This window comes from Periophthalmus magnuspinnatus, chromosome 21 (genome assembly GCF_009829125.3).
Source record: "Periophthalmus magnuspinnatus isolate fPerMag1 chromosome 21, fPerMag1.2.pri, whole genome shotgun sequence".
Classification (NCBI taxonomy): Eukaryota; Metazoa; Chordata; class Actinopteri; order Gobiiformes; family Gobiidae; genus Periophthalmus; species Periophthalmus magnuspinnatus.
The window spans coordinates 947,609-972,098 of record NC_047146.1 but is presented as its reverse complement, the minus strand read 5'-3'; the positions used below and the strand labels follow the sequence as shown (position 1 = coordinate 972,098).

General features: G+C 48.0%; 1 protein-coding gene across 1 annotated transcript in view; it reads left to right on the top strand.

Moving 5' to 3' along the window:
- Positions 1–224: 224 nt before the first annotated feature.
- The window catches only part of ptpn4a (protein tyrosine phosphatase non-receptor type 4a), a 35,203-nt gene continuing 10,937 nt past the window's right edge, over positions 225–24,490 (top strand). Inside the window, exons 1-17 of the mRNA XM_033986611.2 lie at positions 225–367; positions 9,271–9,428; positions 13,132–13,239; positions 13,708–13,750; positions 14,148–14,226; positions 14,814–14,858; positions 14,937–14,989; positions 16,375–16,498; positions 17,105–17,281; positions 18,338–18,401; positions 19,441–19,613; positions 20,357–20,425; positions 20,815–20,943; positions 21,446–21,607; positions 21,925–22,057; positions 22,220–22,303; positions 23,801–23,857. Of these exons, the coding sequence (XP_033842502.1) occupies positions 9,288–9,428; positions 13,132–13,239; positions 13,708–13,750; positions 14,148–14,226; positions 14,814–14,858; positions 14,937–14,989; positions 16,375–16,498; positions 17,105–17,281; positions 18,338–18,401; positions 19,441–19,613; positions 20,357–20,425; positions 20,815–20,943; positions 21,446–21,607; positions 21,925–22,057; positions 22,220–22,303; positions 23,801–23,857 (1,641 nt within the window). The 5' untranslated portion in view covers positions 225–367; positions 9,271–9,287. The remainder of the gene's footprint in view (positions 368–9,270; positions 9,429–13,131; positions 13,240–13,707; positions 13,751–14,147; positions 14,227–14,813; positions 14,859–14,936; positions 14,990–16,374; positions 16,499–17,104; positions 17,282–18,337; positions 18,402–19,440; positions 19,614–20,356; positions 20,426–20,814; positions 20,944–21,445; positions 21,608–21,924; positions 22,058–22,219; positions 22,304–23,800; positions 23,858–24,490) is intronic.

The following is a 24,490-nucleotide window of genomic DNA, read 5'->3' as shown; positions in this document are numbered from 1 at the left end:
GCAGAGCAGCTGCACAACAACGACCCGAGCGAACCGGAGCGAGCCCGGAGCGAACCGCAGCCGCGCCGCCTCTGTCCGCCGCCTTTCTCCGGATCTCACCGCCTCTCTGCAGCATGTACCGGAGGATCCCACGCTCTGCCCGGATCTGAGGCCGGATCTGAAGCTCCGGAGGCGGCCGCTGTTCTAACTCATGCCCGGGGCCGAGGCCAGTGTGACGGAGGAGCCCGGAGGAGGCCCCGCGCTGGATGGATGTCTCTGTGGCCGCGGAGCTTCGGCCTGATCGTTCCGTGGATGTTTAGGCGTTTTGTTTCTGTCGCCGCTGAGCGCACACCGTGAAAGCTGGCCGCCCCTGGAGCTCTCTGTGACGGTAAGATCCGCGCCTTTCCTCGGCTGACGTCTGCAGGAGGCTCCGCTGTCAGAGCCCAGACTCCGCTCCCCGACTCCTCCGCTGAACGACTCCTCCGCGCGGCGTCAGTGCGTGCTGTCGCTGCTGGTGTGGTTCTGCTGTGGTTCTGCTGTGGTTCTGCTATGGTTCTGGTGGTGCTGTGGGTCCATGGTCGTTACACTCGTGTATAATGTGTGTAACAGTGTTAGTGTTGGTATGTAGTCGGCCTGTTAGCGCTGTTAGCTCATTCAAACCGGGGCTGAAGCGGTGTGCGCAGCCCTCAGACCCCCGTGCCCCCCGTGCCCCCCGTGCGCCCTCACACACACGGCTGCACGGATCTGAGCCTGGCCCGGTTCTGTTGCACGTGTTTGGTGGAACATTGCGTTGCGCTTTCGCTTTAGGAGCGCTGTTGGCACTCAAGCGTCAAAAATCCGCTACGTCTTCGCGATTATTAAACGTTTTGTTCGCGTTTTCTCTGCGCTCTCGCTGCTAATCTCACCCCTAAGACCCGGACCCTGTTATTATCGCTCCCGCCGCGGATTAAAGCCGCTTTTAACGTGATTCGTGCTGAAATCGCATCATCGCCTCACCGCCTGTGTCTGCGCGTGAGGCGGCAGCGCGGCAGAGCGCAGGCCCGGGGTTGCGCACACACTCCGCTGTGCTCTCCGGTGGGGTGAGCGGAACGGGGGTCGGTGTAGGGCCCGGGAGGCCCGGGGAGGCCCGGTGATGCTTGTGCGCGTGTCCCGGTTTCGGTAGCGGGGGATGAGGCGCGTGCTGGAGCTTTGGTGGATGACGTAATGGTTCTGCGCTCGCGGATTTTCGGTGACAGCGGCGCGTTCGGAGCACACCGGAGCACACCGGAGCACACCGGAGCACACCGGAGCACACCGGAGCAGGTGATGCGGGCCGCCGTGCACATGTGTGTTTGTGCAGAGTGCGCGTCAGTGTTTCAGAATAATCAGAACTGAAGACTTCTCAAAGGGCAGGTTAGTTTCTGCTGCTTCAGTAAATCCAGTCTGAAACATGGGGCCAGTCTGAGCTATTGATGCAGTGACATCACGCTGGGGCGGTACTGCATGTATCTCTATGATGGAATGTTGAGCCGTTACCATGGTGACACAATGCACACATCAGCAAACACTGTCAGAAAAGTCTGAAAAAAAATAGAGCACATGTTCAGGAGCCTGAAGTGGTACAGGAGAGTAATACTCAGTACTGTTACTTCAAAACCATAGTACTCAACTGCAAAGTAGCGCTCCAAGAAATTAAGAGTAAAAAAGCATTTGCAGTAGTACTTGTAGTAGTACTTGTAGTAGTACTTGTAGTAGTACTTGTAGTAGTAGTAACAGGATGATAGTCGTGAGTAAAGCCACACAAACATATTTGACCTTAATTCCTCCGTTTCCTCGGCTCTTTTGGGATTTAAACCTGATTTATGTAGGACACGTAGTACTCTCCCTGTAGTACTGCCCTCTGTACTTCTCCTGTGTACTCTTGTGTGTGTTGTAGTACAGGAGTACTGCAGTACTTGTGTGTGTTGTAGTACAGGAATACTGCAGTACCTGCGTGTATGTGTTGTCGTACAGGAGTACTGCAGTACTTGTGTGTGTTGGAGTACAGGAGTACTGCAGTAGTGTGTGTTGGAGTGTAATCATGTCCTGGGGCGCCTCTTTTTTCTCTTTGTGGTACACTGTAAAAATGTGCAGACTGTTACTTTATTTTAGATCACCCTGTCTCCATGGAGACGGGTGACGGCACCACGTCCCAGGTCAGGTCTGTGGAGAGGAGCTCAGTGTTACAATACATGTTTGGATTCTTCTGAACCGGGAACAGCTACTACTACCCCAGTGTGGTACAGTGTGTGGTAGTAATACTGTAGTAACAACAGGACTAGTATACACAGTACATAGCAGTAGTAGTACAGTACAAGTATGAGTACTTCAAGCCCCTGTGCTGCAGTGTGGGCTCAGAGAAAAACTTAAACCTGTTCAGACCTGTCCACATTCTTCTGAATAGACTGAAGAACCAGGTCTGAACCAGGTCTGAACCAGGTCTGAACCAGGTCTGAACCAGGTCTGAACCAGGTCTGAACCAGGTCTGAACCAGGTCTGAACCAGGTCTGAACCAGGTCTGAACCAGGTCTGAACCAGGTCTGGATCATAGACTCTTTATATAAATGGACATATCTAACATGCGAGCCACTGCCGCGTTCCAAACAGGAAGTGATCATGGATGCACTTCCTGCCCCATCGATTCTGGCTCCAATTCACTTTCTGTGTATAAACTGTGTCCCCTCTGTCCCTGCGTCTGTCAGACTCATTCTGGTCTTAAATGTTCGTATTAACCCTCTACATGATCCTGGGGTTTTTATTTCACTATTGTGTCTGTAAATCAAGATCTGAATTTTAAAAACAGACAAATCAGGTCCTTCTTTCCCCGAGGTCGCTCTTGTTAGCGTTAGCAACAGGTTTGATTGACAGCGTTGCTAAGCGCCCACTCCATGTTAAACCAACGGTGTGGGCGGGAAGGGGCATTACTTCAACAGCCTTCTTCCTGATTGGCTGTTTGGTTGCAATGATACTCACGGTCAGATTTCCAAATATGGAACTGTGCTCCAGATCGTCCTTATACCTGCACTAGCCTCGATGAGCTTCATTTGTCACACTCGCTTAGTCCACTTTTTTACAGTCTGTGGTCTGGACCCAGGTCTGGACCCAGGTCTGGACCCAGGTCTGGACCCAGGTCTGAGCTCAGGTCTGCTCCAGTCTCAAGAGGTCAAAAGGTCATGGACCGAAGCACTAATGCCAGAGAGCTGTTAGCATGTTGTGTTAGCATGTGTCATAGGAACAGCTGAGAGCCCGGAATACTGAGGTCGGATGTCAAAGTTCAACAGAGTTCATCTGTTGTCAGAGAACTAGGACTAAACCTGGACTAAACCTGGACTAAACCTGGACTAAAGCGAGACTAAACCTGGACTAAACCTGGACCAAACCTGGACTAAAGCTGGGCTAAACCTGGACTAAAGCGAGACTAAAGCTGGGCTAAACCTGGACTAAAGCGAGACTAAAGCTGGGCTAAACCTGGACTAAAGCGAGACTAAAGCTGGGCTAAACCTGGACTAAAGCGAGACTAAAGCTGGGCTAAACCTGGACTAAACCGGGGAGGTCTGTATGTTCAATAGTTGTCTCAGAATCCTAAGAACTAAAACATAAGCTCCATGACTCCTGAGAATATGACTGTGTACGTTTTAGATGTATTGAAGGTTCTAATGAAACAATCTCTCTCTGTCTCTTCCTCCCCTTCTCCTCCCCTTCTCCTTCCTCCTTCCTCTCCCCCTCTGTCACCCTCCCTCTCTCTCTTCCCTCTCTCCTTCCCTCCCTCCCTCTCCCTCTCTCCTCCATGCTCTCTCCTCTCTCTCCTCCTCTCTCTGCCTCTCTCTCCTCCTCTCTCTGCCTCTCTCCTCCCCTCTCTCTCCTCCTTTCCCTCTCTCCTCTTCCCTCTCTCTCCTCACCCCCCTCTCTCTCTCTGCAGCAGGTGTGTATAGATGAATGGATGTGTGTTCTCGTTCATTGACAAACTGCTCTGTCCGTTTCAGTCTCACTTCTCTCTTTATATTTTTGCTCCTTTGAACATTTTTTTTAATGTTTTAACCTGATTTAACTTGAGCTGTGGTTTGTTCTGATCAGATGTCGACACATTTAGTTCAGATGCACCGATATATCGGCACAGCGTTGGTATTGGCCGATCGAGTGATATCGGTATTGGCAAACGCTCCGGTACTGAAAGGGTTAACTCTGCTGCCTCTTCACAGAATCAGGAAGTAAACAGCTCCATGGGTCTGGGACGGACCAGGGGTCTGAATGGATGCGTCTGGGATAAGGGTTTGAGAGAGTGTTCTGGGATGAAGCGTAGACCTGGGTCCGGGACAGGGGTCCGGGATGAAGCGTGGGCCCTGGATAGGGGTCTGGGATAGGGGTCCGGGATGAAGCGTGGGTCCTGGATAGGGGTCTGGGATAGGGGTCCGGGATGAAGCGTGGGTCCGGGATAGGGGTCCGGGATAGGGGTCCGGGATAGGGGTCTGGGATAGGGGTGAACGAGAGGGTCGCGTCCCTGCGCCTTCGGGTCGGCGACAGGTCTCTCACTGTTGTGTCGGCCTACGGGCCAAACAGCAGTGCAGAGTACCCAGCCTTCTTGGAGTCCCTGGGAGGGGTACTAGACAGTGCACCAACTGGGGACTCCGTTGTTCTCCTGGGGGATTTCAGCGCCCATGTGGGTAATGACAGTGACACCTGGAGGGGAGTGATTGGGAGGAATGGCCTCCCTGATCTGAACCCGAGTGGTGTTTTGTTATTGGACTTCTGTGCTAGTCACAGCTTGTCCATAACAAACACCATGTTTGAGCACAAGGGTGTCCATCGGTGCACGTGGCACCAGGACACTCTAGGTCGGAGGTCGATGATCGACTTTGTTGTCGTGTCATCTGACCTCCGACCACGTGTCTTGGACACTCGGGTGAAGAGAGGGGCTGAGCTGTCAACTGATCACCACCTGGTGGTGAGTTGGATCTGCTGGCGGAGGAGGAAGCCGGACAGACCTGGCAGGCCCAAGCGTATTGTGAGGGTCTGCTGGAAACGCCTGGCTGAGCCCTCTGTCAGAGGGGTCTTCAACTCTCACCTCCGGGAGAACTTCTCCCTGATCCCGGGGGAGGTTGGAGACATGGACTCCGAGTGGGCCATGTTCTCCACCTCTATTGTCGATGCGGCTGCTCGTAGCTGTGGTCGTAAGGTCTGCGGTGCTTGTCGCGGCGGCAATCCCCGAACCCGGTGGTGGACACCGGAAGTAAGGGATGCCGTCAAGCTGAAGAAGGAGTCCTATCGAGTCTTGTTGGCTTGTGGGACTCCTGAGGCAGCTGATGAGTACTGGCAGGCCGTGTCCCTCGTGGTGTCCTTTGGGGGGTGCTCTGGGAGTATGGGGTCCGGGGCTCTTTGTTAAGGGCTGTCCGGTCCCTGTATGACCGGAGCAGGAGCTGTGTTCATTGCCGGCAGTAAGTCAGACCTGTTCCCGGTGCATGTTGGACTCAGGGCTGCCCTTTGTCACCGGTTCTGTTCATTATATTTATGGACAGAATTTCTAGGCGCAGCCAGGGGCTGGAGGGGGTCTGGTTCAGGGGCCGAAGGGGGTCTGGTTTGGGAACCACAGGATCTCATCTCTGCTGTTTGCAGATGATGTTGTCCTGATGCTTCTTCGAGCCAGGACCTGCAGCACTGGGGCGGTTTGCAGCCGAGTGTGAAGCGGCTGGGATGAGAATCAGCTCCTCCAAATCCGAGGCCATGGTTCTAGACCGGAAAAAGGTGGTTTGCTCTCTCCGGGTGGGTGGTGAGTCTCTGCCCCAAGTGGAGGAGTTCAAGTATCTCGGGGTCTTGTTCACGAGTGAGGGAAGGATGGAGCGTGAGATTGACAGGCGGATCGGTGCAGCGTCTGCAGTGATGCGGTCCGCTGTATCGTCCTGTTTGTGGTGAAGAAGGAGCTGAGCCCAAAGGCAAAGCTCTCGATTTACCTCAATCTACGTTCTACCCTCACCTATGGTCATGAGCTCTGGGTAATGACCGAAAGGACAAGATCGCGGATACAAGCGGCTGAAATGGGTTTCCTCCGCAGAGTGGCCGGGCGCACCCTTAGGGATAGGGTGAGGAGCTCGGTCACACGGGAGGAGCTCGGAGTAGAGCCGCTGCTCCTACATGTTGAGAGGAACCAGCTGAGGCTCGGGCATCTGCTCAGGATGCCTCCTGGACGCCTCCCTAGGGAGGTGTTCTGGGCATGTCCCACGGGGAGGAGGCCCCGGGGAAGACCCAGGACACACTGGAGGGACTATGTCTCTCTGGCCTGGGAATGCCTTGGGGTCCCACCGGAGGAGCTGGAGGACGTGTCTGGGGTGGGGGAAGTTTGGGAGTCCCTGCTTAGACTGCTGCCCCCGCGACCCGGATAAGAGGAAGAAAATGAATGGATGGATGGACAAAAGTTTGAAACAATAAATTTAAATAGGATAAAAATATGTAGGACTACATCAAACACGTAGGACTACATCCTACATGCGTGATCTAATCCTACATGTTTGATCTAATCCTACATGTAGGATCGTACATGTTTGATGTACTTCTACATGTAGGAGTGCATCAAACATGTAGGAGTACATCCTACATGTTTGAGCTAATCCTACATGTAGGATGTACATGTATGTAGGCTACATGAATACACACATGCAGACTATTCATTCATAACCCACTGCAGCTGAATCATTTTTGTCTGTATTTGACTAGTTTGACAAAACAACAAAATGTTTAGACTAAATATCAGCCTAAACATAAACATGTCTGTGCACCGCTAAGATGTAAAGTCACATGATCCACAAACGGGAAGAGACTCGACACTTCTACTAGTACTACTACTATTGAAACTACTATTACTACTGATTCTGAAACTAATACTAGTATTAGTACTGCATGTATGTATATGTTGTTGTAGTAGTAGTACTCTGATACTCCTCAGAGTTTTTATTTGTTTATGTCACAGGAACCTGAGTCTGGGTCATGTAAAAATCCCAGAGGAGGAAGTCATAAAGAACAGAGCATCCGGAAACTTCTGTGGGAAGGAGAGAGAGGAACAGAGGAAAGAGAAAAAGAGGAGGAGAGAGAGAAAAAAAGAGAAAGGGGAGCAGAGAAGGAAAGAGAGAGAGGAAACTGGAACAGATGAAAGAGAGAAAGAGGAGGAGAGAGGAAAGAGAGAAAGAGGAGCAGAGCAGGAGAGATAGAGGAGAGAGGAGCAGATGAGGAGAGAGAGGAAAGAGGAACAGACAAAGGAGAGAAAGAGGAGGAGGGGAGAGGAAACGGAAACAGACGAGAGAGAGAAAGAGGAGAAATAGAGGAGAGGAGCAGATGAGGAAAGAGGAACAGACAAAGGAGAGAAGAAATGGAACCAAATGAAAGAGAGAAAGAGGAGGAGAGAGGAGCAGAGGAGGAGTGATAAATATAAAGTATAGTTAGTCAGTGGTGTTGTGGGGAGTCTCACAGACTGAGACATTGTTTGAGTTCAGGCTCAGACACGCTCCAGGCTCTGCTCTGTCATTATCACACCTCTCTCACTCCCAAGCCCCTCCTCTAGCCCCGCCCCTAGACCCTCCTTCTACCTCTCTGCTCTCTCCCCCTCTCCTCTTCTTTCTCACTCCTTTTTCCCCTTTTCCCTCCTCTCTCCTTTTCTCTCTCACCCTCCTTTCTTCTCTCTCTCTGTCCTTGCTTCTCTCCCTCTCTTCTCCCTCTCTCTTCTCTCCCTCTCTTCTGTTCCTCTTCTCCCTCTCTTCTCTCCCTCTCTTCTTTCTCTCTTCTCTTCCTCTCTTCTCTCTCTTCGCTCCCTCTCTTCGCTCCCTCTCTTCTGTTCCTCTTCTCCCTCTCTTCTCCCCCTCTCTTCTCCCTCTCTCTTCTCTCCCTCTTCTCCCTCTCTTCTCTTCCTCTCTTCTCTCCCTCTCTTCTCTCTCTTTTCTCCCTCTCTTCGCTCCCGCTCTTCTCCCCCCCTCTTCTCTCCCTCTCTTCCCTCCCTCTCTTCTTTCTCTCTTCTCTCCCTCTCCTCTCTCTCTTCTCTTTCTCTCTTCTCTTCTCTCTTTTCTCTCCCTCTCTTCTTTCTCTCCTCTTCCTCTCTTCTTGCTCTTTTCTTGCTCTCTTGTTTTTCAGATAAAATCAAATGAATGACTTGATTAAAAACAAAATCTTGATTATATATTTGGTTATGTGGCTCAACGTGTGTTTGTGCGCGTGTGTTTATATGTGCATGTTTGTGTGTGTGTTTGTGTGTATGTTTGTGTGTGTGTATGTGCGTGTTTGTGTGCTTATTTGTGTATCTGTGTGTTTATATGTGCCTGTTTGTGTGTGTGTGTGTGTGTGTATGTGCTTATGTATGTGAGTGTGTGCTTCAGATCTGAGCGTGGGCTTCACCTCTGTGCATATTTGTACTTTATGGCATGTGTATTTGTGTACTGCAGACATATTCTGACACATTTCTGTATATGTGTGTGTATTTGAGATGTGAGTGTGATGTGCGCACTTTACCTGTGTGTATATTTTGTATATTTGTTGTACTGCAGATATAGTCTGGTATCTCCCTTTGTATATTTGTATACAGTTGAAACCAGATGTTTACATGGACTACACGAAAAGACACACACTTCTGGTTCAGTCCTGGTTTACTCCTGGTTTAGTCCTGGTTTAGTCCTGGTTTAGTCCTCCTCATGTGAGATGGTTCATGTGGCTCATGTGGGAGATGTTCTTTGGTGCTGGTCCATGGAGAGATGTTTTGTTCTGTGGCTCGTTTGTAGAGTCCAGTGATCAGGACGTTACAGTCGTCTAATCTACTGGACACAAATGCAGGATAAGTCTCTCTGAGTCTGGGTTTGACAGTTTACCTTTGATTTTTCACATGTTTTTAGATGTAAAAAGCTGCAGATGTTATTGATTTGATGTGTCTGTTAAAGTTCAGGTCTGAGTCCATTATTATCTCTAGATTTCTCTCCTGATTTGAAGGTTTTAGAGAGAGAGACTGGAGGTGACACTTTCTCTATGTTTCTGTGGCCTAAGAGTCAGGGACATTTTATCTGAGACACATTTTCCAATTTCAACAAAGAACTCCCTGTTTTCTAAATAGGACTTGAACCAGTTTAGTGCAGTGCCACAGATGCCCTCCCAGTCCTCTAGTCTCTGTAAGAGGATCCCATGATCCACAGAGTCAAAGGAAACACTCAGATCTAACAGGATCAAGACTGAGACTTTGCATCAGTGTTCAGGCGGACATGTATATTTGTGTACTGTAGATATTCTGACATGTATATTTGTATATTTCAGACGTGGGCGTGAGCGTGATGAGCGCGCGCTTTCGTTTACCTTCGGCCAAATCCTACAATGTGCGAGCAAGCGAGCTGGAGAGAGAGAGGAGCCACGCCCAGGCCGTGTGCAACGTACTGCTAACCTGGACAACTGTGTGCATTGCCTTCAAAGTCAACGTGAGTGCTGCTACTTCTACTACTACTACTACTACTACTAGGTGTACTACTGCAGGTCCTTGATTTGTGTGCTGTCTCAGTCGTGTCCTGTGGTTCTTCTTCTCAGTGAAACTCTGAAGAAACAATTAAAAATGAGAGAAATAACAGAGTGACTGCAGTTTCCAGACGTGTGACTGATCTGTTTCTCTTGAGCTCATCCCTGCTCTCTCTTCTGTTCTTTCCTCTCGCTCCTCTGTTCTCTCTATTCTCCTCTCCTCTCTCCTCTGTCTCTCTCTTCCCTCTACTCTCCATTCTCTGTCCTCTGCTCTCTCTCTTCTCTGTCCTCTCTCTCCTCTATTCTCTCTGTCCTCTGTCTTCTCTCCCTCTTCACTGTGGTCTCAGATCTCTTCAGTCCTGTTTTTTCTCTCCTCTCTCTCTTCTCTGGTCTCTCTCTGTGCTTTCTTTTCTCTGTGGTCTCTGTTCTCTCTCTTCTTCAGTCCTCTGTTCTCTCTCCTCTTCTCCTTCAGTCCTCTGTCCTCTCCCTCTTCAGTCCTCTGTTCTCTCTCCTCCTTCAGTCCTCTCTCCTCTCCTCCTCCTCTTCAGTCCTCTGTTCTCTCTCCTCCTTCAGTCCTCTGTTCTCTCTCCTCCTTCAGTCCTCTGTTCTCTCTCCTCCTTCAGTCCTCTGTTCTCTCTCCTCCTTCAGTCCTCTGTCCTCTCCCTCTTCAGTCCTCTGTCCTCTCTCCTCTTCAGTCCTCTGTTCTCTCTCCTCCTTCAGTCCTCTGTTCTCTCTCCTCCTTCAGTCCTCTGTCCTCTCCCTCTTCAGTCCTCTGTCCTCTCTCCTCTTCAGTCCTCTGTTCTCTCTCCTCCTTCAGTCCTCTGTTCTCTCTCCTCCTTCAGTCCTCTGTCCTCTCTCCTCTCCTCCTCCTCTTCAGTCCTCTGTTCTCTCTCCTCCTTCAGTCCTCTGTTCTCTCTCCTCCTTCAGTCCTCTGTCCTCTCCCTCTTCAGTCCTCTGTCCTCTCTCCTCTTCAGTCCTCTGTTCTCTCTCCTCCTTCAGTCCTCTGTTCTCTCTCCTCCTTCAGTCCTCTGTCCTCTCTCCTCTCCTCCTCCTCTTCAGTCCTCTGTTCTCTCTCCTCCTTCAGTCCTCTGTTCTCTCTCCTCCTTCAGTCCTCTGTTCTCTCTCCTCCTTCAGTCCTCTGTCCTCTCCCTCTTCAGTCCTCTGTCCTCTCTCCTCTTCAGTCCTCTGTTCTCTCTCCTCCTTCAGTCCTCTGTTCTCTCTCCTCCTTCAGTCCTCTGTCCTCTCTCCTCTCCTCCTCCTCTTCAGTCCTCTGTCCTCTCTCCTCTCCTCCTCCTCTTCAGTCCTCTGTCCTCTCTCCTCCTTCAGTCCTCTGTCCTCTCTCCTCTTCAGTCCTCTGTTCTCTCTCCTCCTTCAGTCCTCTGTTCTCTCTCCTCCTTCAGTCCTCTGTTCTCTCTCCTCCTTCAGTTCTCTGTCCTCTCTCCTCTCCTCCTCCTCTTCAGTCCTCTGTTCTCTCTCCTCCTTCAGTCCTCTGTTCTCTCTCCTCCTTCAGTCCTCTGTTCTCTCTCCTCCTCCTCTTCCGTCCTCTGTTTCTTTCTGTCTTTCTCTCCTCCTCTTCTTTCCACTCGCTTCCTCTGCACATGGTGGTTTCATTTTGCGTGTTTGGGTATTTCCTGTGTGTGACATCACTTCCTGTTTTTCTGTCGCTTCATAAAAACTTGAGTGTTCTGAGAGTGATCGAACCCTCAACCTGCTTCACCCCGTCAGGCTTATAGAGTCCAAATAAGACCACACTTATTACACACTAAGGTCCAGACTCCAGACCCCAGACTCCAGACCCCAGACTCCAGACCCCAGACTCCAGACCCCAGACCCCAGACCCCAGACTCCAGACCCCAGACTCCAGACCCCAGACTCCAGACTCCAGACTCCAGACTCCAGACTCCAGACTCCAGACTCCAGACCCCAGACCCCAGACCCCAGACTCCAGACCCCAGACTCCAGACCCCAGACCCCAGACCCCAGACCCCAGACTCCAGACCCCAGACTCCAGACCCCAGACTCCAGACCCCAGACTCCAGACCCCAGACTCCAGACCCCAGACTCCAGACTTAATACCGATTCCACGATGCTCATAAAAACACTTTCTTTAGACAATAGCATGGGATTTTCAACATTAAATGGTAGGACTTTGGTTTATATTTCAGGACTAAACCAGGACTAAACCAGGACTGAACTAGGACTGAACGGGGTCTAAACCGGGCCTAAAATAGGTCTAAAGCAGGTCCATGTGTGTTACATGTGTGTTACATGTGTGTTATCTGTGTGTTATCTGTGTGTTACCTGTGTGTTACGTGTGTGTTACATATGCGTTATACGCGTTACATGTGCGTTACATGCATGTTATATCGTACATGGAACATGCATATATCGTACATGTATGCCTGTTACATGTACGATTTATGCATGTTACATGTGTGTTACATGTACGACATATGCATGTTACATGTACGACATATGCATGTTACATGTGCGTTACATATGCATGTTACATTCGCGTTACATGTGCGTTACATGTGCGTTACATGTGTGTTAGTTTATGTTAGGTGCCGTAGGTTCACACTGGTCCGTGGTGTAAACTCGTCTGTGTCTTTTACTTGTGACAGATACAGAGAGACGTCATCATCGATTCAGGAAAGACTCATTTCTGTCTTGTGACTTTTTTAGTATCGATTCCTTCCAAAAATTAGTATCTAGGGTCGATACTAGTTTTATTATCGGTGAAGCTCTGATGTTTGATACTTTTGCCCGCCCTCGCGGGGTTAATAATCTCGTTTTAATCCTGTCGTCTTTTGAATCCTAAACACGTCTAAATGGGACCAGGGCTTCGTGTGTGAGGGACTCTGGAAGTGAACCCTCGCTCTGACACGCGACCTCTGACCCCTGCACAAAAGGAACGTCACGTGACGCCTTTGTTCAGGGTCATGTGACCGAGGGAGGGTCTCCATGGAAACCAACAGAAGCATGCAGCGGGGGCGAGCGACAAAGGGACGAAGAGGGGGGAGAGAGAGGGAGAAGAGACAGAGGAAAAGAGAAAAAAGAGAAGAGGAGGAAGTGAACGTGCTGAATATTTTCCTTTGAAAACTGCACTGGACCAAAGTGTAAAGACGAACTCTAAAAATCTGTGTCATTTACACAAACATCCGTTATTTACACAGGACATTTTTAAGAGTCTAGTTTAGAAAGCAAATAAAATACAAGACCTGGACTAGACCTGCACTATACCTGGACTAGGCCTGGACGAGGCCTGGACTTGGACCCGACTTGACTTGACTTGGACTACAAATATTTTGGACTGGACTTGGACCCAGGTTTGGACGGGACATGACTTAAACTTGATTTAGACTTGACTCGGGATCCGCTTGGACCAGGCTTGGACCAGAATTGAACTGGGCTTGGACTCAACTTAGACTCGTCTTGGACTCGTCTTGGACCCGTCCTGGACTCGACTTGGACTTGACTTCCAAAACGGCATCTGTGGTAGTCAGCGCTCTGCTTTTGTGTGAGAGGAATGAGAGCTGTGCCCTGACATGAAAAGTCAAAACAAGAACAAGGAATTATGAAAACCAAAACCTGACCAGGATCCTGGCTCAGATATGACTGTGTGTGTGAGCGTGGAAGGGCATCTGAGTCTTTTGTGTGTCTCTGCAGAAGGCGGACCCTGGGCAGGTGCTGTTGGACCTGGTCTTTAAGCACCTGGAGCTGACAGAGAGGGACTACTTTGGACTGCACCTGAGCGACGAGTCGTCCGACGCCCCGGTAACGACATTAAATATCTCATTAAACATGCGCATAATTAAATGTCATCATTTTGTAACTTTACAAACCAATGGTTTTAGTGAATAGAACTTTGCTCAGATGATATTTTAGTTTCTAGTTTAGATCTTTATAGTCCTGGTTTAGACCCGGTTTAGACGCGGTTTAGACTCGGTTCAGTCCCGATTCAGTCCAGGTTTAGTCCCGGTCTAGTCCCGGCTTAGACCCGGTTTAGACCCAGTTTAGTCCAGGTTCAGTCCAGGTTTAGATCCGGTTTAGATTTGAAGTTGTTTTTTGTTTGCGTTTGTGCAGTAGTTTCATTAGTGGGATGGAGCTGATTGTGTTGTGGTAGTGCTCTGAAGGGGGAGGGACTTAGCCCAGAGATAAAATTACAGTTAATATATTATATTTTCAAAACAATAAAAATACCGTAAACTACCTCCTTTAATGTTTATGTCGTCTCTGTTCCAGCGATGGCTCGACCCAAACAAACCAATCAGGAAGCAGCTCAAGAGTGAGTCTCTCTCTCTCTCACACACGCACACGCACACACACCCCCACACCCCCCCCCCCCCCACACGCACACACACACACACACACACACTGCTTATCTGTAAAAAGTCAGATTAAACTCATGATTCACAGGTTTAATCTGTCTCAAAATAAATACATTGTAGTGTTTTCTGCATAAATGGTAGTTTTTGCATGAGCTCCCCCTGCAGGTATAATGTTGTCAGTGCAGTTTGGGTCAGACACATAGATATGTAATCATTTGGGCCTTTGAGCAGCACATGTCTTGAGTGGTCCACAGGCCTCACACCTGGACGCTGTCATTCACCCGTGCAGTTGTTTAAATTTTTAGTTTTAAATCTCTTTCTTGTTTTAAATCTGTGTGTTCTGTCGTGTTTCAGGAGGTTCCCCTCACAGCCTCAGCTTCAGAGTCAAGTTCTTTGTGAGTGACCCGAGCAAACTGCAGGAGGAGTACACGAGGTAAGCGTTAGAACTTTAAATCTCACAACAGGAACAACTATGCACCATTCCAGATTTTTCAGTTCCGATACCGATTTCGATATTATGGCTTTAAGTCTCTGCTGATCCTCGATATCGACAGAGACTGAAAGCAGCATTTATTTCAGTTAAACAAAAATAAAATAAGAAAAACATGATTCAGATGTTTTGTGGAGTTATTAATCTCTCAAGTAACAACAGAACAGCTCTATATAAATGAGTTTAGTTATTTGTTATTCCCTTCGCGGCCGCACTCGTCGCTCTCACCACTCTTGCCGTTCTTGTCGTTCAGAGTCTCATGAGGGTCGCTCAACTGCACATGGTCCATGGTCCATCGGCAGAATCTGCAGAGCCGCTAATGGCTAAACTCTCGACATGCTCCATTGAGCGGGGCCCTTTGACCCCAGTGGGCGTCCATGTTTAGACTCCGCGCCTTGACTCCGTGCCTTGACCCCGCGCCTAGACTCCACGCTTAGACCCCGCGCCTTGACTCCGCGCTTAGACTCCAGTGTAATGTTGCTGATTATAATAGTTCACCTGTAATCGTTTGTTTTGTTTTTGTGTTTCAGGTACCAATACTTCCTTCAGATAAAGCAGGACATCCTGACGGGCCGGTCTGTCTCTTATCACACTTTAAACATCACTGTTATGAATACTTTTAATACTTATCATTAATAATGTGACTGTTTCAGTCTGCCCTGTCCACACAACACGGCTGCTCTGCTGGCCTCCTACGCCGTTCAGTGTGAGTGACACAATGTATTCTGGGAAATCATTTTTTATTGAAGGCCCTGTATTCTACACATTTATGATCTCTGTTCTGTTTCCTCGTCACACACAGACCTGGAGTTGTGTTTTGTGTTTTTCTGTTCCACCTTGTGATGTCATCATGTGGTGATACAGGAAGTGCTCCACTGTGTTTTTAAACTTCACTGAAGATATTCGAGACTTTCTACTGACACTCAACTAAACAAAAGGCAACAACTTCATGTTATTCTAGATTACTTAAGAGTAAAGCAGTTCAAATGAGGCTAAAAATATTTGTTAACATGAAAACTACCACTTCATGACATCACCACGTGGAACAGAGCATTTTGAGCTTTGGCGATGTTACAGACTGATAATAAAGTGTTACTCAAACATGTGTGGATGAAACAAAACACAACTCTAGTGTGTTTTTGAGGAGGGAACAACAAGCTCACAAGAGTCAGTTTAGTGTAATAATGGACCTTTAAACCCTTTTGTAGCGTCACTCAGTGGCGGAGCTTGGCCAGAATTGAGGAAGTGATGCAGAATAAAGTCTTTTTTTGTATTTTGCACCAAAGAAAACAACATGATGCATCTTTGGCTCAGCTTCAGGTCTGGTTATTGATAATTTGCGGTGACATCACGTTGGGGGAGTTCAGCAGTTACCATGGTGACACAATGCACACGTTAGCAAACACATAAGTTTTAAGATCATCAGAAAAGTGAAGAAAAAATACAAATGGATTTAAAGAGCACATTTTCAGGAGCCTGTGATCAGTCTGAGCGTTCATGGTCCTGTTTAAGAGTTTGATTTTTACACAAAAAGATGAAAAACTGTTGGCTAATGCTAGCTAGCTTGCAACTGTAATTTTATCTGAGACTTGATTAGAAGCACAAATCATCTCACCTGCTGTAGTTCAGATAAGGCACTTCTTTATGCTCAGATTATATTAAAACAAAGCTCAGATTAGAGCCTCAGACAAAGCAATGCCTCGAGTTAGCATCTCACAGCTGCAACATATCAATACCTCAATGAATCTCAGAGGTGTATCTGGAGTGCTCCTGTACTGTTATTGAGGTTTAAGTGCTCAGAATAGTAAATTTTTAAAGTAAATCTAAACGTTGGCTCTGAAGCGTGTGTGTTTTTAGTAAATCTAAACGTTGACTCTGAAGCGTGTGTGTTTTTAGTAAATCTAAACGTTGACTCTGAAGCGTGTGTGTTTTTAGTAAATCTAAACATTGACTCTGAAGCGTGTGTGTTTTTAGTAAATCTAAACGTTGACTCTGAAGCGTGTGCGTTTTTAGTAAATCTAAACGTTGACTCTGAATCGTGTGCATTTTTAGTAAATCTAAACGTTGACTCTGTGGCATCTTTGTTTTTAGCTGAACTGGGGGACTACAGTGAGCAGGAACACCCAATTGGAGAGTACCTTTCCGACTTCAGTTTCATCCCTAACCCCCCTCAAGACTTCCACCGCGAGGTCTGCAAGCACCACCAGCAGCACAGGTACAAGTACTACAAATACTACAAATACTACAAATACTGCATGATCCTTTTCTTTAATTTCACTATTGTGTCTGTAAATCAAGATATGAACATTAATAACAGACAAATCAGGTCCTTCTTTCCCCGAGGTCGCTCCTGTTAGCGTTAGCAACAGGTTTGATTGACAGCGTTGCTAAGCGCCTGCTCCCTGTTAATCCAGTGGTGCAGACAAGAAGGTGCGTTATCTTCAACAACCTCGATCCAGATTGGCTCTTGGGTTGCTATGATACTCATGTTCGCATTTCCAAATATGGAACTGTGCTCCAGATTAGCCGCTATAACTGTTAGCATCGATGAGCTTCATTTGTAGCCCTGTCCCTGGTTTAGTCCTGGTTCAGTCCTGGTTCAGTCCTGGTTCAGTCCTGGTTTAGTCCTGGTTCAGTCCTGGTTCAGTCCTGGTTTAGTCCTGGTTTAGTTCTGGTTTAGACCTGGTTTAGTGCTGTTTAGTCCTGGTTTAGTCTCTGGTTTAGTCCTGGTTTAGTCCTGGTTTAGACCTGGTTTAGTCCTGATTTGGTCCTGATTTAGTCCCTGCTTCTGACCCGGTCCTGACCCGATCTCTATCCACAGCGGCCTGACCCCGGCCCAAGCTGAGTTCCAGTACTTGAACACGGCTCGGACTCTGGATCTTTATGGGGTGGAGCTGCACTGGGCCCGAGACCAGAGCCAGACCGAGATCCTGCTTGGCGTCCAGTCTGGAGGGATCCTGGTCTACAAGAACCGGGTCCGGATCAACTACTTCCCCTGGTCAGTACCACTAATACTGCTACTGCTGCTGTAACTACTGCTACTACTACAAGTACTATGGCTACTGCTGTTACTACTGTAGCAAGTACTTCAGCTGCTACTACTACTGCTACAGCTACAAGTACTACTACTGCTGCTGCTACTGTTACTACTGCTAGGGAGAGAGTAGGAGAGAGAGAAGGAGAGAGAAGAGTCTGTATTTGTAGATCTGAGTAGAATCAGGGTCGACTCTGACACAGGAACAGCTGTGGAGTCCACTGTTCTGATGACTCAACCTCTCTCTATTATCCTCCCTCTCTCTTACTCTCTTTCTCCGCTGCCTCTGTCTCTCCCTCTCTCTGTCTTTCTCTTTTCCTCTCTCTGTTGTGGTCATGTGACTCTGTTGAAGTATATTTAGTAAAAGCTTCATGAGTCAGAACTGAACCACAGCTCCACTGGGACTCTTCATCTCTCCTCCCTCTTTCCTCCCTCTCTCCTGTGTCTCTCTCTTCTCTCTCTCCTCTCTCCTGTCCCTCTCTCTCCTCTTTCTCTCCTCCTCTTCTCTCTGACCTAGCTCAGTGCAGTTAAAATGCTATAAATATGAAATCATGCCTTGTCTTTCTCTCTCTTCTCCTTTTCTCTCCTCCTCTCTCTCTCCTTTCTTCTCTCTCTGACCCAGCTCTCTGCAGTTAAAATCTCTCCTCTCTCCCCTCTCTCCTCCCCTCTTTCTTCTCTCCTCACCTCTTTCTCTCCTCTTTCTGTCTCCTCTTCTCTGCCCTTTCTCTCTCCCCTCTCTCCTTCTCTCTCTCTTCTCCTGTTTCTCTCTCCTCTCCTCTTTCTCTCCTCCTCTTCTCTCTGACCCAGCTCTGTGCAGTTAAAATGCTGTAAATATAAAATCATGCCTTGTCTTTCTCTCTCCTCCCCTCTCTCTTCTCCTCTTCTCTCCTCCTCTCTCCTTCTCTCTTCTCTCCTCCTCTTCTCTCCTCTTTCTCTCCTCCTCTTCTCTCTGACCCAGCTCTGTGCAGTTAAAATGCTGTAAATATAAAATCATGCCTTGTCTTTCTCTTTATGTTTCAGGTTAAAAATCGTGAAGATCTCATTCAAATGTAAACAGTTCTTCATCCAGCTGCGCAGAGAAGTGGTGTGTACCTGTGACCTTTCACCCTTTGACCCTTTGTCGTAGTAATTATTACATTGATCTGTTATTCAGTTGCTCGTGCTGTGGATTTAAAAGTCTGTGTTGTTATTGGTTGGAGGAAAAAAAATCGAAATGATCTGGACAGCTCTGAAAGTCCATAACCTACGACAGGGTCAGAGGAGGAGCAGAGGAGAGGGTCAGAGGAGGAGAGGAGAGGGTCATAGGAGGAGCAGAGGAGAGGGTCAGAGGAGGAGAGGAGAGGGTCAGAGGAGGAGCAGAGGAGAGGGTCAGAGGAGTAGAGGAGGAGAGGGTCAGAGGAGGAGCAGAGGAGAGGGTCAGAGGAGGAGCAGAGGAGAGGGTCAGAGGAGGAGAGGAGAGGGTCAGAGGAGGAGAAGAGAGGGTCAGAGGAGGAGAGGAGCAAAGGAAGAAAGGGTTAGAGGAGGAGAGGATTCATGTGTGTGTTCTTGTGTGTTCTCACTTGTGTGTTCTCGTGTGTGTGTTCTCTCACGTGCGTTCTCACGTGTGTGTTCTTGTGTGTTCTCACTTGTGTGTTCTCGTGTGTGTGTTCTCTCACGTGCGTTCTCACGTGTGTGTTCTTGTGTGTTCTCACTTGTGTGTTCTCGTGTGTGTGTTCTCGTGTGTGTGTTCTCTCACGTGCGTTCTCACGTGTGTGTTCTTGTGTGTTCTCACTTGTGTGTTCTCGTGTGTGTGTTCTCGTGTGTGTGTTCTCTCACGTGCGTTCTCACGTGTGTGTTCTTGTGTGTTCTCACTTGTGTGTTCTCGTGTGTGTGTTCTCTCACGTGCGTTCTCACGTGTGTGTTCTTGTGTGTTCTCACTTGTGTGTTCTCACGTGCGTTCTCACGTGTGTGTTCTTGTGTGTTCTCACTTGTGTGTTCTCGTGTGTGTGTTCTCACGTGCGTTCTCACATGTGTGTTCTTGTGTGTTCTCACTTGTGTGTTCTCGTGTGTGTGTTCTCTCGTGTGCGTTCTCGTGTGTGTGTTCTCACGTGCGTTCTCACGTGTGTGTTCTTGTGTGTTCTCAGTCGGAGTCGCGGGAGACGTTGCTCGGGTTCCACATGGGGAACTATCGCTCCTGTAAGAACCTGTGGAAGGCCTGTGTGGAGCACCACACCTTCTTCAGACTAGAGCGCCCCCTACCTCCTCACAAGAACTTCTTCAGCCACTACTTCACCCTGGGGTCAAAGTTCAGATACTGGTGAGCACCAAAACACTTCAAGCTAACGATAGGAGTTAGCTTAATTTAAATCAACGGAGATTTAAAGACGCCAAGTCACGAGAGGACGACACGGCCCCGAGCTCTGCAGCATTACACACTTTTAAGCAATAAACACATCTGTAAATGAATAAATACAACAGTTTAATGCCATACTACGGAACATTCCAGGCAAACCAGTAACATCTCCATGGAGATGAGCAGATGGCAGATCCCTTCTAAATAAATTACATAGTTTTGGTTTGTGCTTCTGTCGACGGTGTTGGGAAGTACCTGAATATATGCTCCAAGAATACGTGTACTGAATACTCAAGTGTACCAGAATACAGTTACTCTTTCATTTGGTGGTGTTTAGAGTATAGGTACTTTATAAAACCAAGAGTACATGGTGATATTTGATCACAGTTTAGGCTCAAACGGCACAGAATTAGTGCGAAAATGTAAATAAAAATTTAAAAAAGGCAGAACAGTGAAACAAACAAAGCTGTTTTATTAAATCCTTTTTCATGTTTTCACTCTATAATATAATGTGTAAAAGTATTCAAAACACAGTACTCTGATTGGACCGTGTATCAGAACACGTTACAAAGTACATTTTAATGCAGATGTACTGTGTTCTGTCACTAAATACATTTCACAGTGTTGTTCTGTAACCGTCTGTAGAGATCTGAGTTTGTTTTAAACAAAATAAAATCAGGTTTAATGTTTATGTGGTGTTTGTGCAGTGGTCGGACGGAGGTGCAGTCGGTGCAGTACGGCAAAGAGAAGGGCATCAAGGACCGAGTGTTTGCCAGGTCTGTTCACCTGTCGGACTCACCTGACGGACTCACCTGACGGACTCACCTGACGGACTCACCTGTCGGACTCACCTGTCGGACTCACCTGTCGGACTCACCTGTCGGACTCACCCGACGGACTCACCCGACGGACTCACCCGACGGACTCACCCGACGGACTCACCCGACGGACTCACCCGACGGGAGTGTCACTGTTTTTAAATAAATCTCCAAACTTCTGCTCTACAAATGTTAAACTTATCGTTATTAGTTTGAGATCGGCTCTTGTGTGTTCTTTGTGTGTGTTCTTCACATGTTCTCCGTGTGTTCTTCATGTGTTTTCTTCATGTGTTCTTCGGGTGTTCTCCATGTGTTCTTCTGTAATTTTGTCCGTTCTCGTCCCTCAGGTCTCCGTCGAAACCGTTGTGCAGAAAGCTGGTGTCGGACTGGGACTCGGTCAGCAGGAACTCTCTGTCTGAAGAACGCCTCGAAACACAGAGCCTCCCCAACAGATCCCCCCCAGGGACCCCCAACAAGTACTGAGCACTACTGGACCGGGGCTGGACTGAGGACTAGACCGAGGACTGGACCTGGGACTGGATCTAGGACTAGACTCAAGGCTGGACCAGGGACTTGTATCGGGACTGGACTAAGGACTTGGGCCAATGACTGGACCAAGGACTTGGACCAGGACTAGACTGAGGGCTGGACTGACAGCTGGACTGGGGACTGGACCAGGAACTGGACCAGGACTGGACTAAGGACTTGGGCCAATGACTGGACCAAGGACTTGGACCAGGACTAGACTGAGGGCTGGACTGACAGCTGGACTGGGGACTGGACCAGGAACTGGACCAGGACTGCACTAAGGACTTGGGCCAACGACTGGACCAGGGACTTGGATCGGGACTGGATCGGGACTGGATCGGGACTGGATCGGGACTGGATCGGGACTGAGCCAAAACTAGACCAGGACAACCGGGGACAATTGCCCAATAGTTGTTGTCTGTTGTTTTTAAATATTTCGTCTTTTTTCAGAAACTCCCTTTTCGTGTCGGAGGGCACCCGCGTGCGCCCCTCCTCTGTGGGTCACCTGGTCGATCATGTGATCCACTCCTCGCCCTCACTTCCTGTTTTCTCGTCTAATCACAAGTCTGCGTCGTCCACACAGGCCAACAGCATCTCTCTGGACTCTACGCCGTAAGATTGATTCACTGAGCGGGGGACTGAGCGGGGGACTGAGCGGGGGACTGAGCGGGGGACTGAGCGGGGGACTGAGCGGGGGACTGGACGGGGACTGGACGGGGACTGGACCGGGGACTGGACCGGGGACTGGACCGGGGACTGGACCGGGGACTGGACCGGGGACTGGACCGGGGACCGAGCGGGGGACCGAGCGGGGGACCGAGCGGGGGACCGAGCGGGGGACCGAGCGGGGGACCGAGCAGGGGACTGGACCAGGACTAAAGAGCGCATTAGCCGTATTGCTTCCATCCATTTGAACCCTTTGTGCCCAGGTCTCCGGAGGGCGTGGCCGGGCAGCCTCCCGCTCTGCCGCCCAAACAGCTGAGCAGAAAAACCCTGAGTCAGATCATCCAGGCCCACTCCCAACAGAGCCTGTACGACGAGCCGGGAGCCGACAGCGCCACCGTGAGTCCAGGGAGCCGAACTGCGGCTGTCACAATATTAACACTCGATTTCGATACTAAGGAATAGACTCGATACCACAACGACAATAAAAACACTCTTTATTTAGACGTCAGAATGTGATTTTTGTGGAGTCAAATGCAGGTGTTTGTTCTTGTGTTCCAGTTGAATGGAGTGGTGCCTCATGATAATCTGGTGCTGATCAAAATGAGACCCGACGAACACGGACGCTTCGGATTCAACGTCAAGGTACAAAATACTCACCCGTACTTATACTCGCGTTTATACTCGTACTTATACTCGCGCTTATACTCGCGCTTATACTCGCGTTTATACTCGTACTTATACTCGCGTTTATACTCGTACTTATACTCGCGCTTATACTCATACTTATACTCGCGTTTATACTCGCACTTATACTCGCACTTATACTCATACTTATACCCGCACTTATACTCATACTTATACCCGCACTTATACTCATACTTATACTCGCGTTTATACTCGCACTTATACTCGTACTTATACTCATACTTATACCTGCACTTATACTCATACTTATACTCGCATTTATACTCGCGCTTAAACTCGCGTTTATACTCATACTTATACTCGCACTTAAACTCGCGTTTATACTCATACTTATACTCGCGTTTATACTCGCACTTATACTCATACTTATACTCGCATTTATACTCGCACTTAAACTCGCGTTTATACTCATACTTATACTCGCACTTAAACTCGCGTTTATACTCATACTTATACTCGCGGTTTATACTCGCACCTTATACTCATACTTATACTCGCATTTTATACTCGCACTTATACTCGCGTTTATACTCGCACTTAAACTCGCGTTTATACTCGCACTTATACTCATACTTATACTCGCATTTATACTCGCACTTATACTCGCGTTTATACTCATACTTATACTCGCGTTTATACTCGCACTTATACTCATACTTATACTCGCATTTATACTCGCACTTAAACTCGCGTTTATACTCATACTTATACTCGCACTTAAACTCGCGTTTATACTCATACTTATACTCGCGTTTATACTCGCACTTATACTCATACTTATACTCGCATTTATACTCGCACTTATACTCGCGTTTATACTCGCACTTAAACTCGCGTTTATACTCGCACTTATACTCATACTTATACTCGCATTTATACTCGCACTTATACTCGCGTTTATACTCATACTTATACTCGCGTTTATACTCGCACTTATACTCATACTTATACTCGCATTTATACTCATACTTATACTCGCATTTATACTCGCACTTATACTCATACTTATACTCGCGTTTATACTCGCACTTATACTCGTACTTATACTCATACTTATACCTGCACTTATACTCATACTTATACTCGCATTTATACTCGCGCTTATACTCGCACTTATACTCATACTTATACTCGCGTTTATACTCGCACTTAAACTCGCGTTTATACTCGCACTTATACTCATACTTATACTCGCGTTTATACTCGTACTTATACTCGTACTTATACTCGCACTTATACTTACACACTTATGTTCTGCTAATGGAAGAAACAGAAGTGTCTTTAAAAGTGATGTATAATTTCTTTCTCTCTCTCTTCTCTCTATTCTCTATTTTTTGTGTACATCTCACTCATTATCCCTCCTGCCTCCCTCTCCTCCCCCATCTTCCCCTCTTTCTCCTCCGTCCCTCCTCTCCTCCCCTCTCCCTCTTTCAGGGAGGGGCAGATCAGAAAATGCCCATAATCGTGTCCAGAGTGGCTCCTGGGACCTCGGTGAGTAAAACTGAAAGATCCCATAATCTCTACACAAACTGGAGATCGGTGCAGTGGGTGAGGTGCTCTCCCTCCCACCAGAGGGTCAGTGGGTCTAACCTCATCGGGGACTCCCTTAATCCTCAGCGTTTTGTCCGGAGGCGGGACTTAGCGTTCCATGTTAATCTGTCTTGTTTTTAAGGTGGAGTCTCATCTTTTCCCTGGTTAATCATTTGTGTGTGTTGTTTTTAAGGTGGAGTCTCATCTTTTCCCTGGTTAATCATTTGTGTGTGTTGTTTTTAAGGTGGAGTCTCATCTTTTCCCTGGTTAATCATTTGTGTGTGTTGTTTTTAAGGTGGAGTCTCATCTTTTCCCTGGTTAATCATTTGTGTGTGTTGTTTTTAAGGTGGAGTCTCATCTTTTCCCTGGTTAATCATTTGTGTTGTTTTTAAGGTGGAGTCTCATCTTTTCCCTGGTTAATCATTTGTGTGTGTTGTTTTTAAGGTGGAGTCTCATCTTTCCCTGGTTAATCATTTGTGTTGTTTTTAAGGTGGAGTCTCATCTTTCCCTGGTTAATCATTTGTGTGTGTTTGTTTTAATAGGTGGAGATCTCATCTTTTCCCTGGTTAATCATTTGTGTTGTTTTTAAGGTGG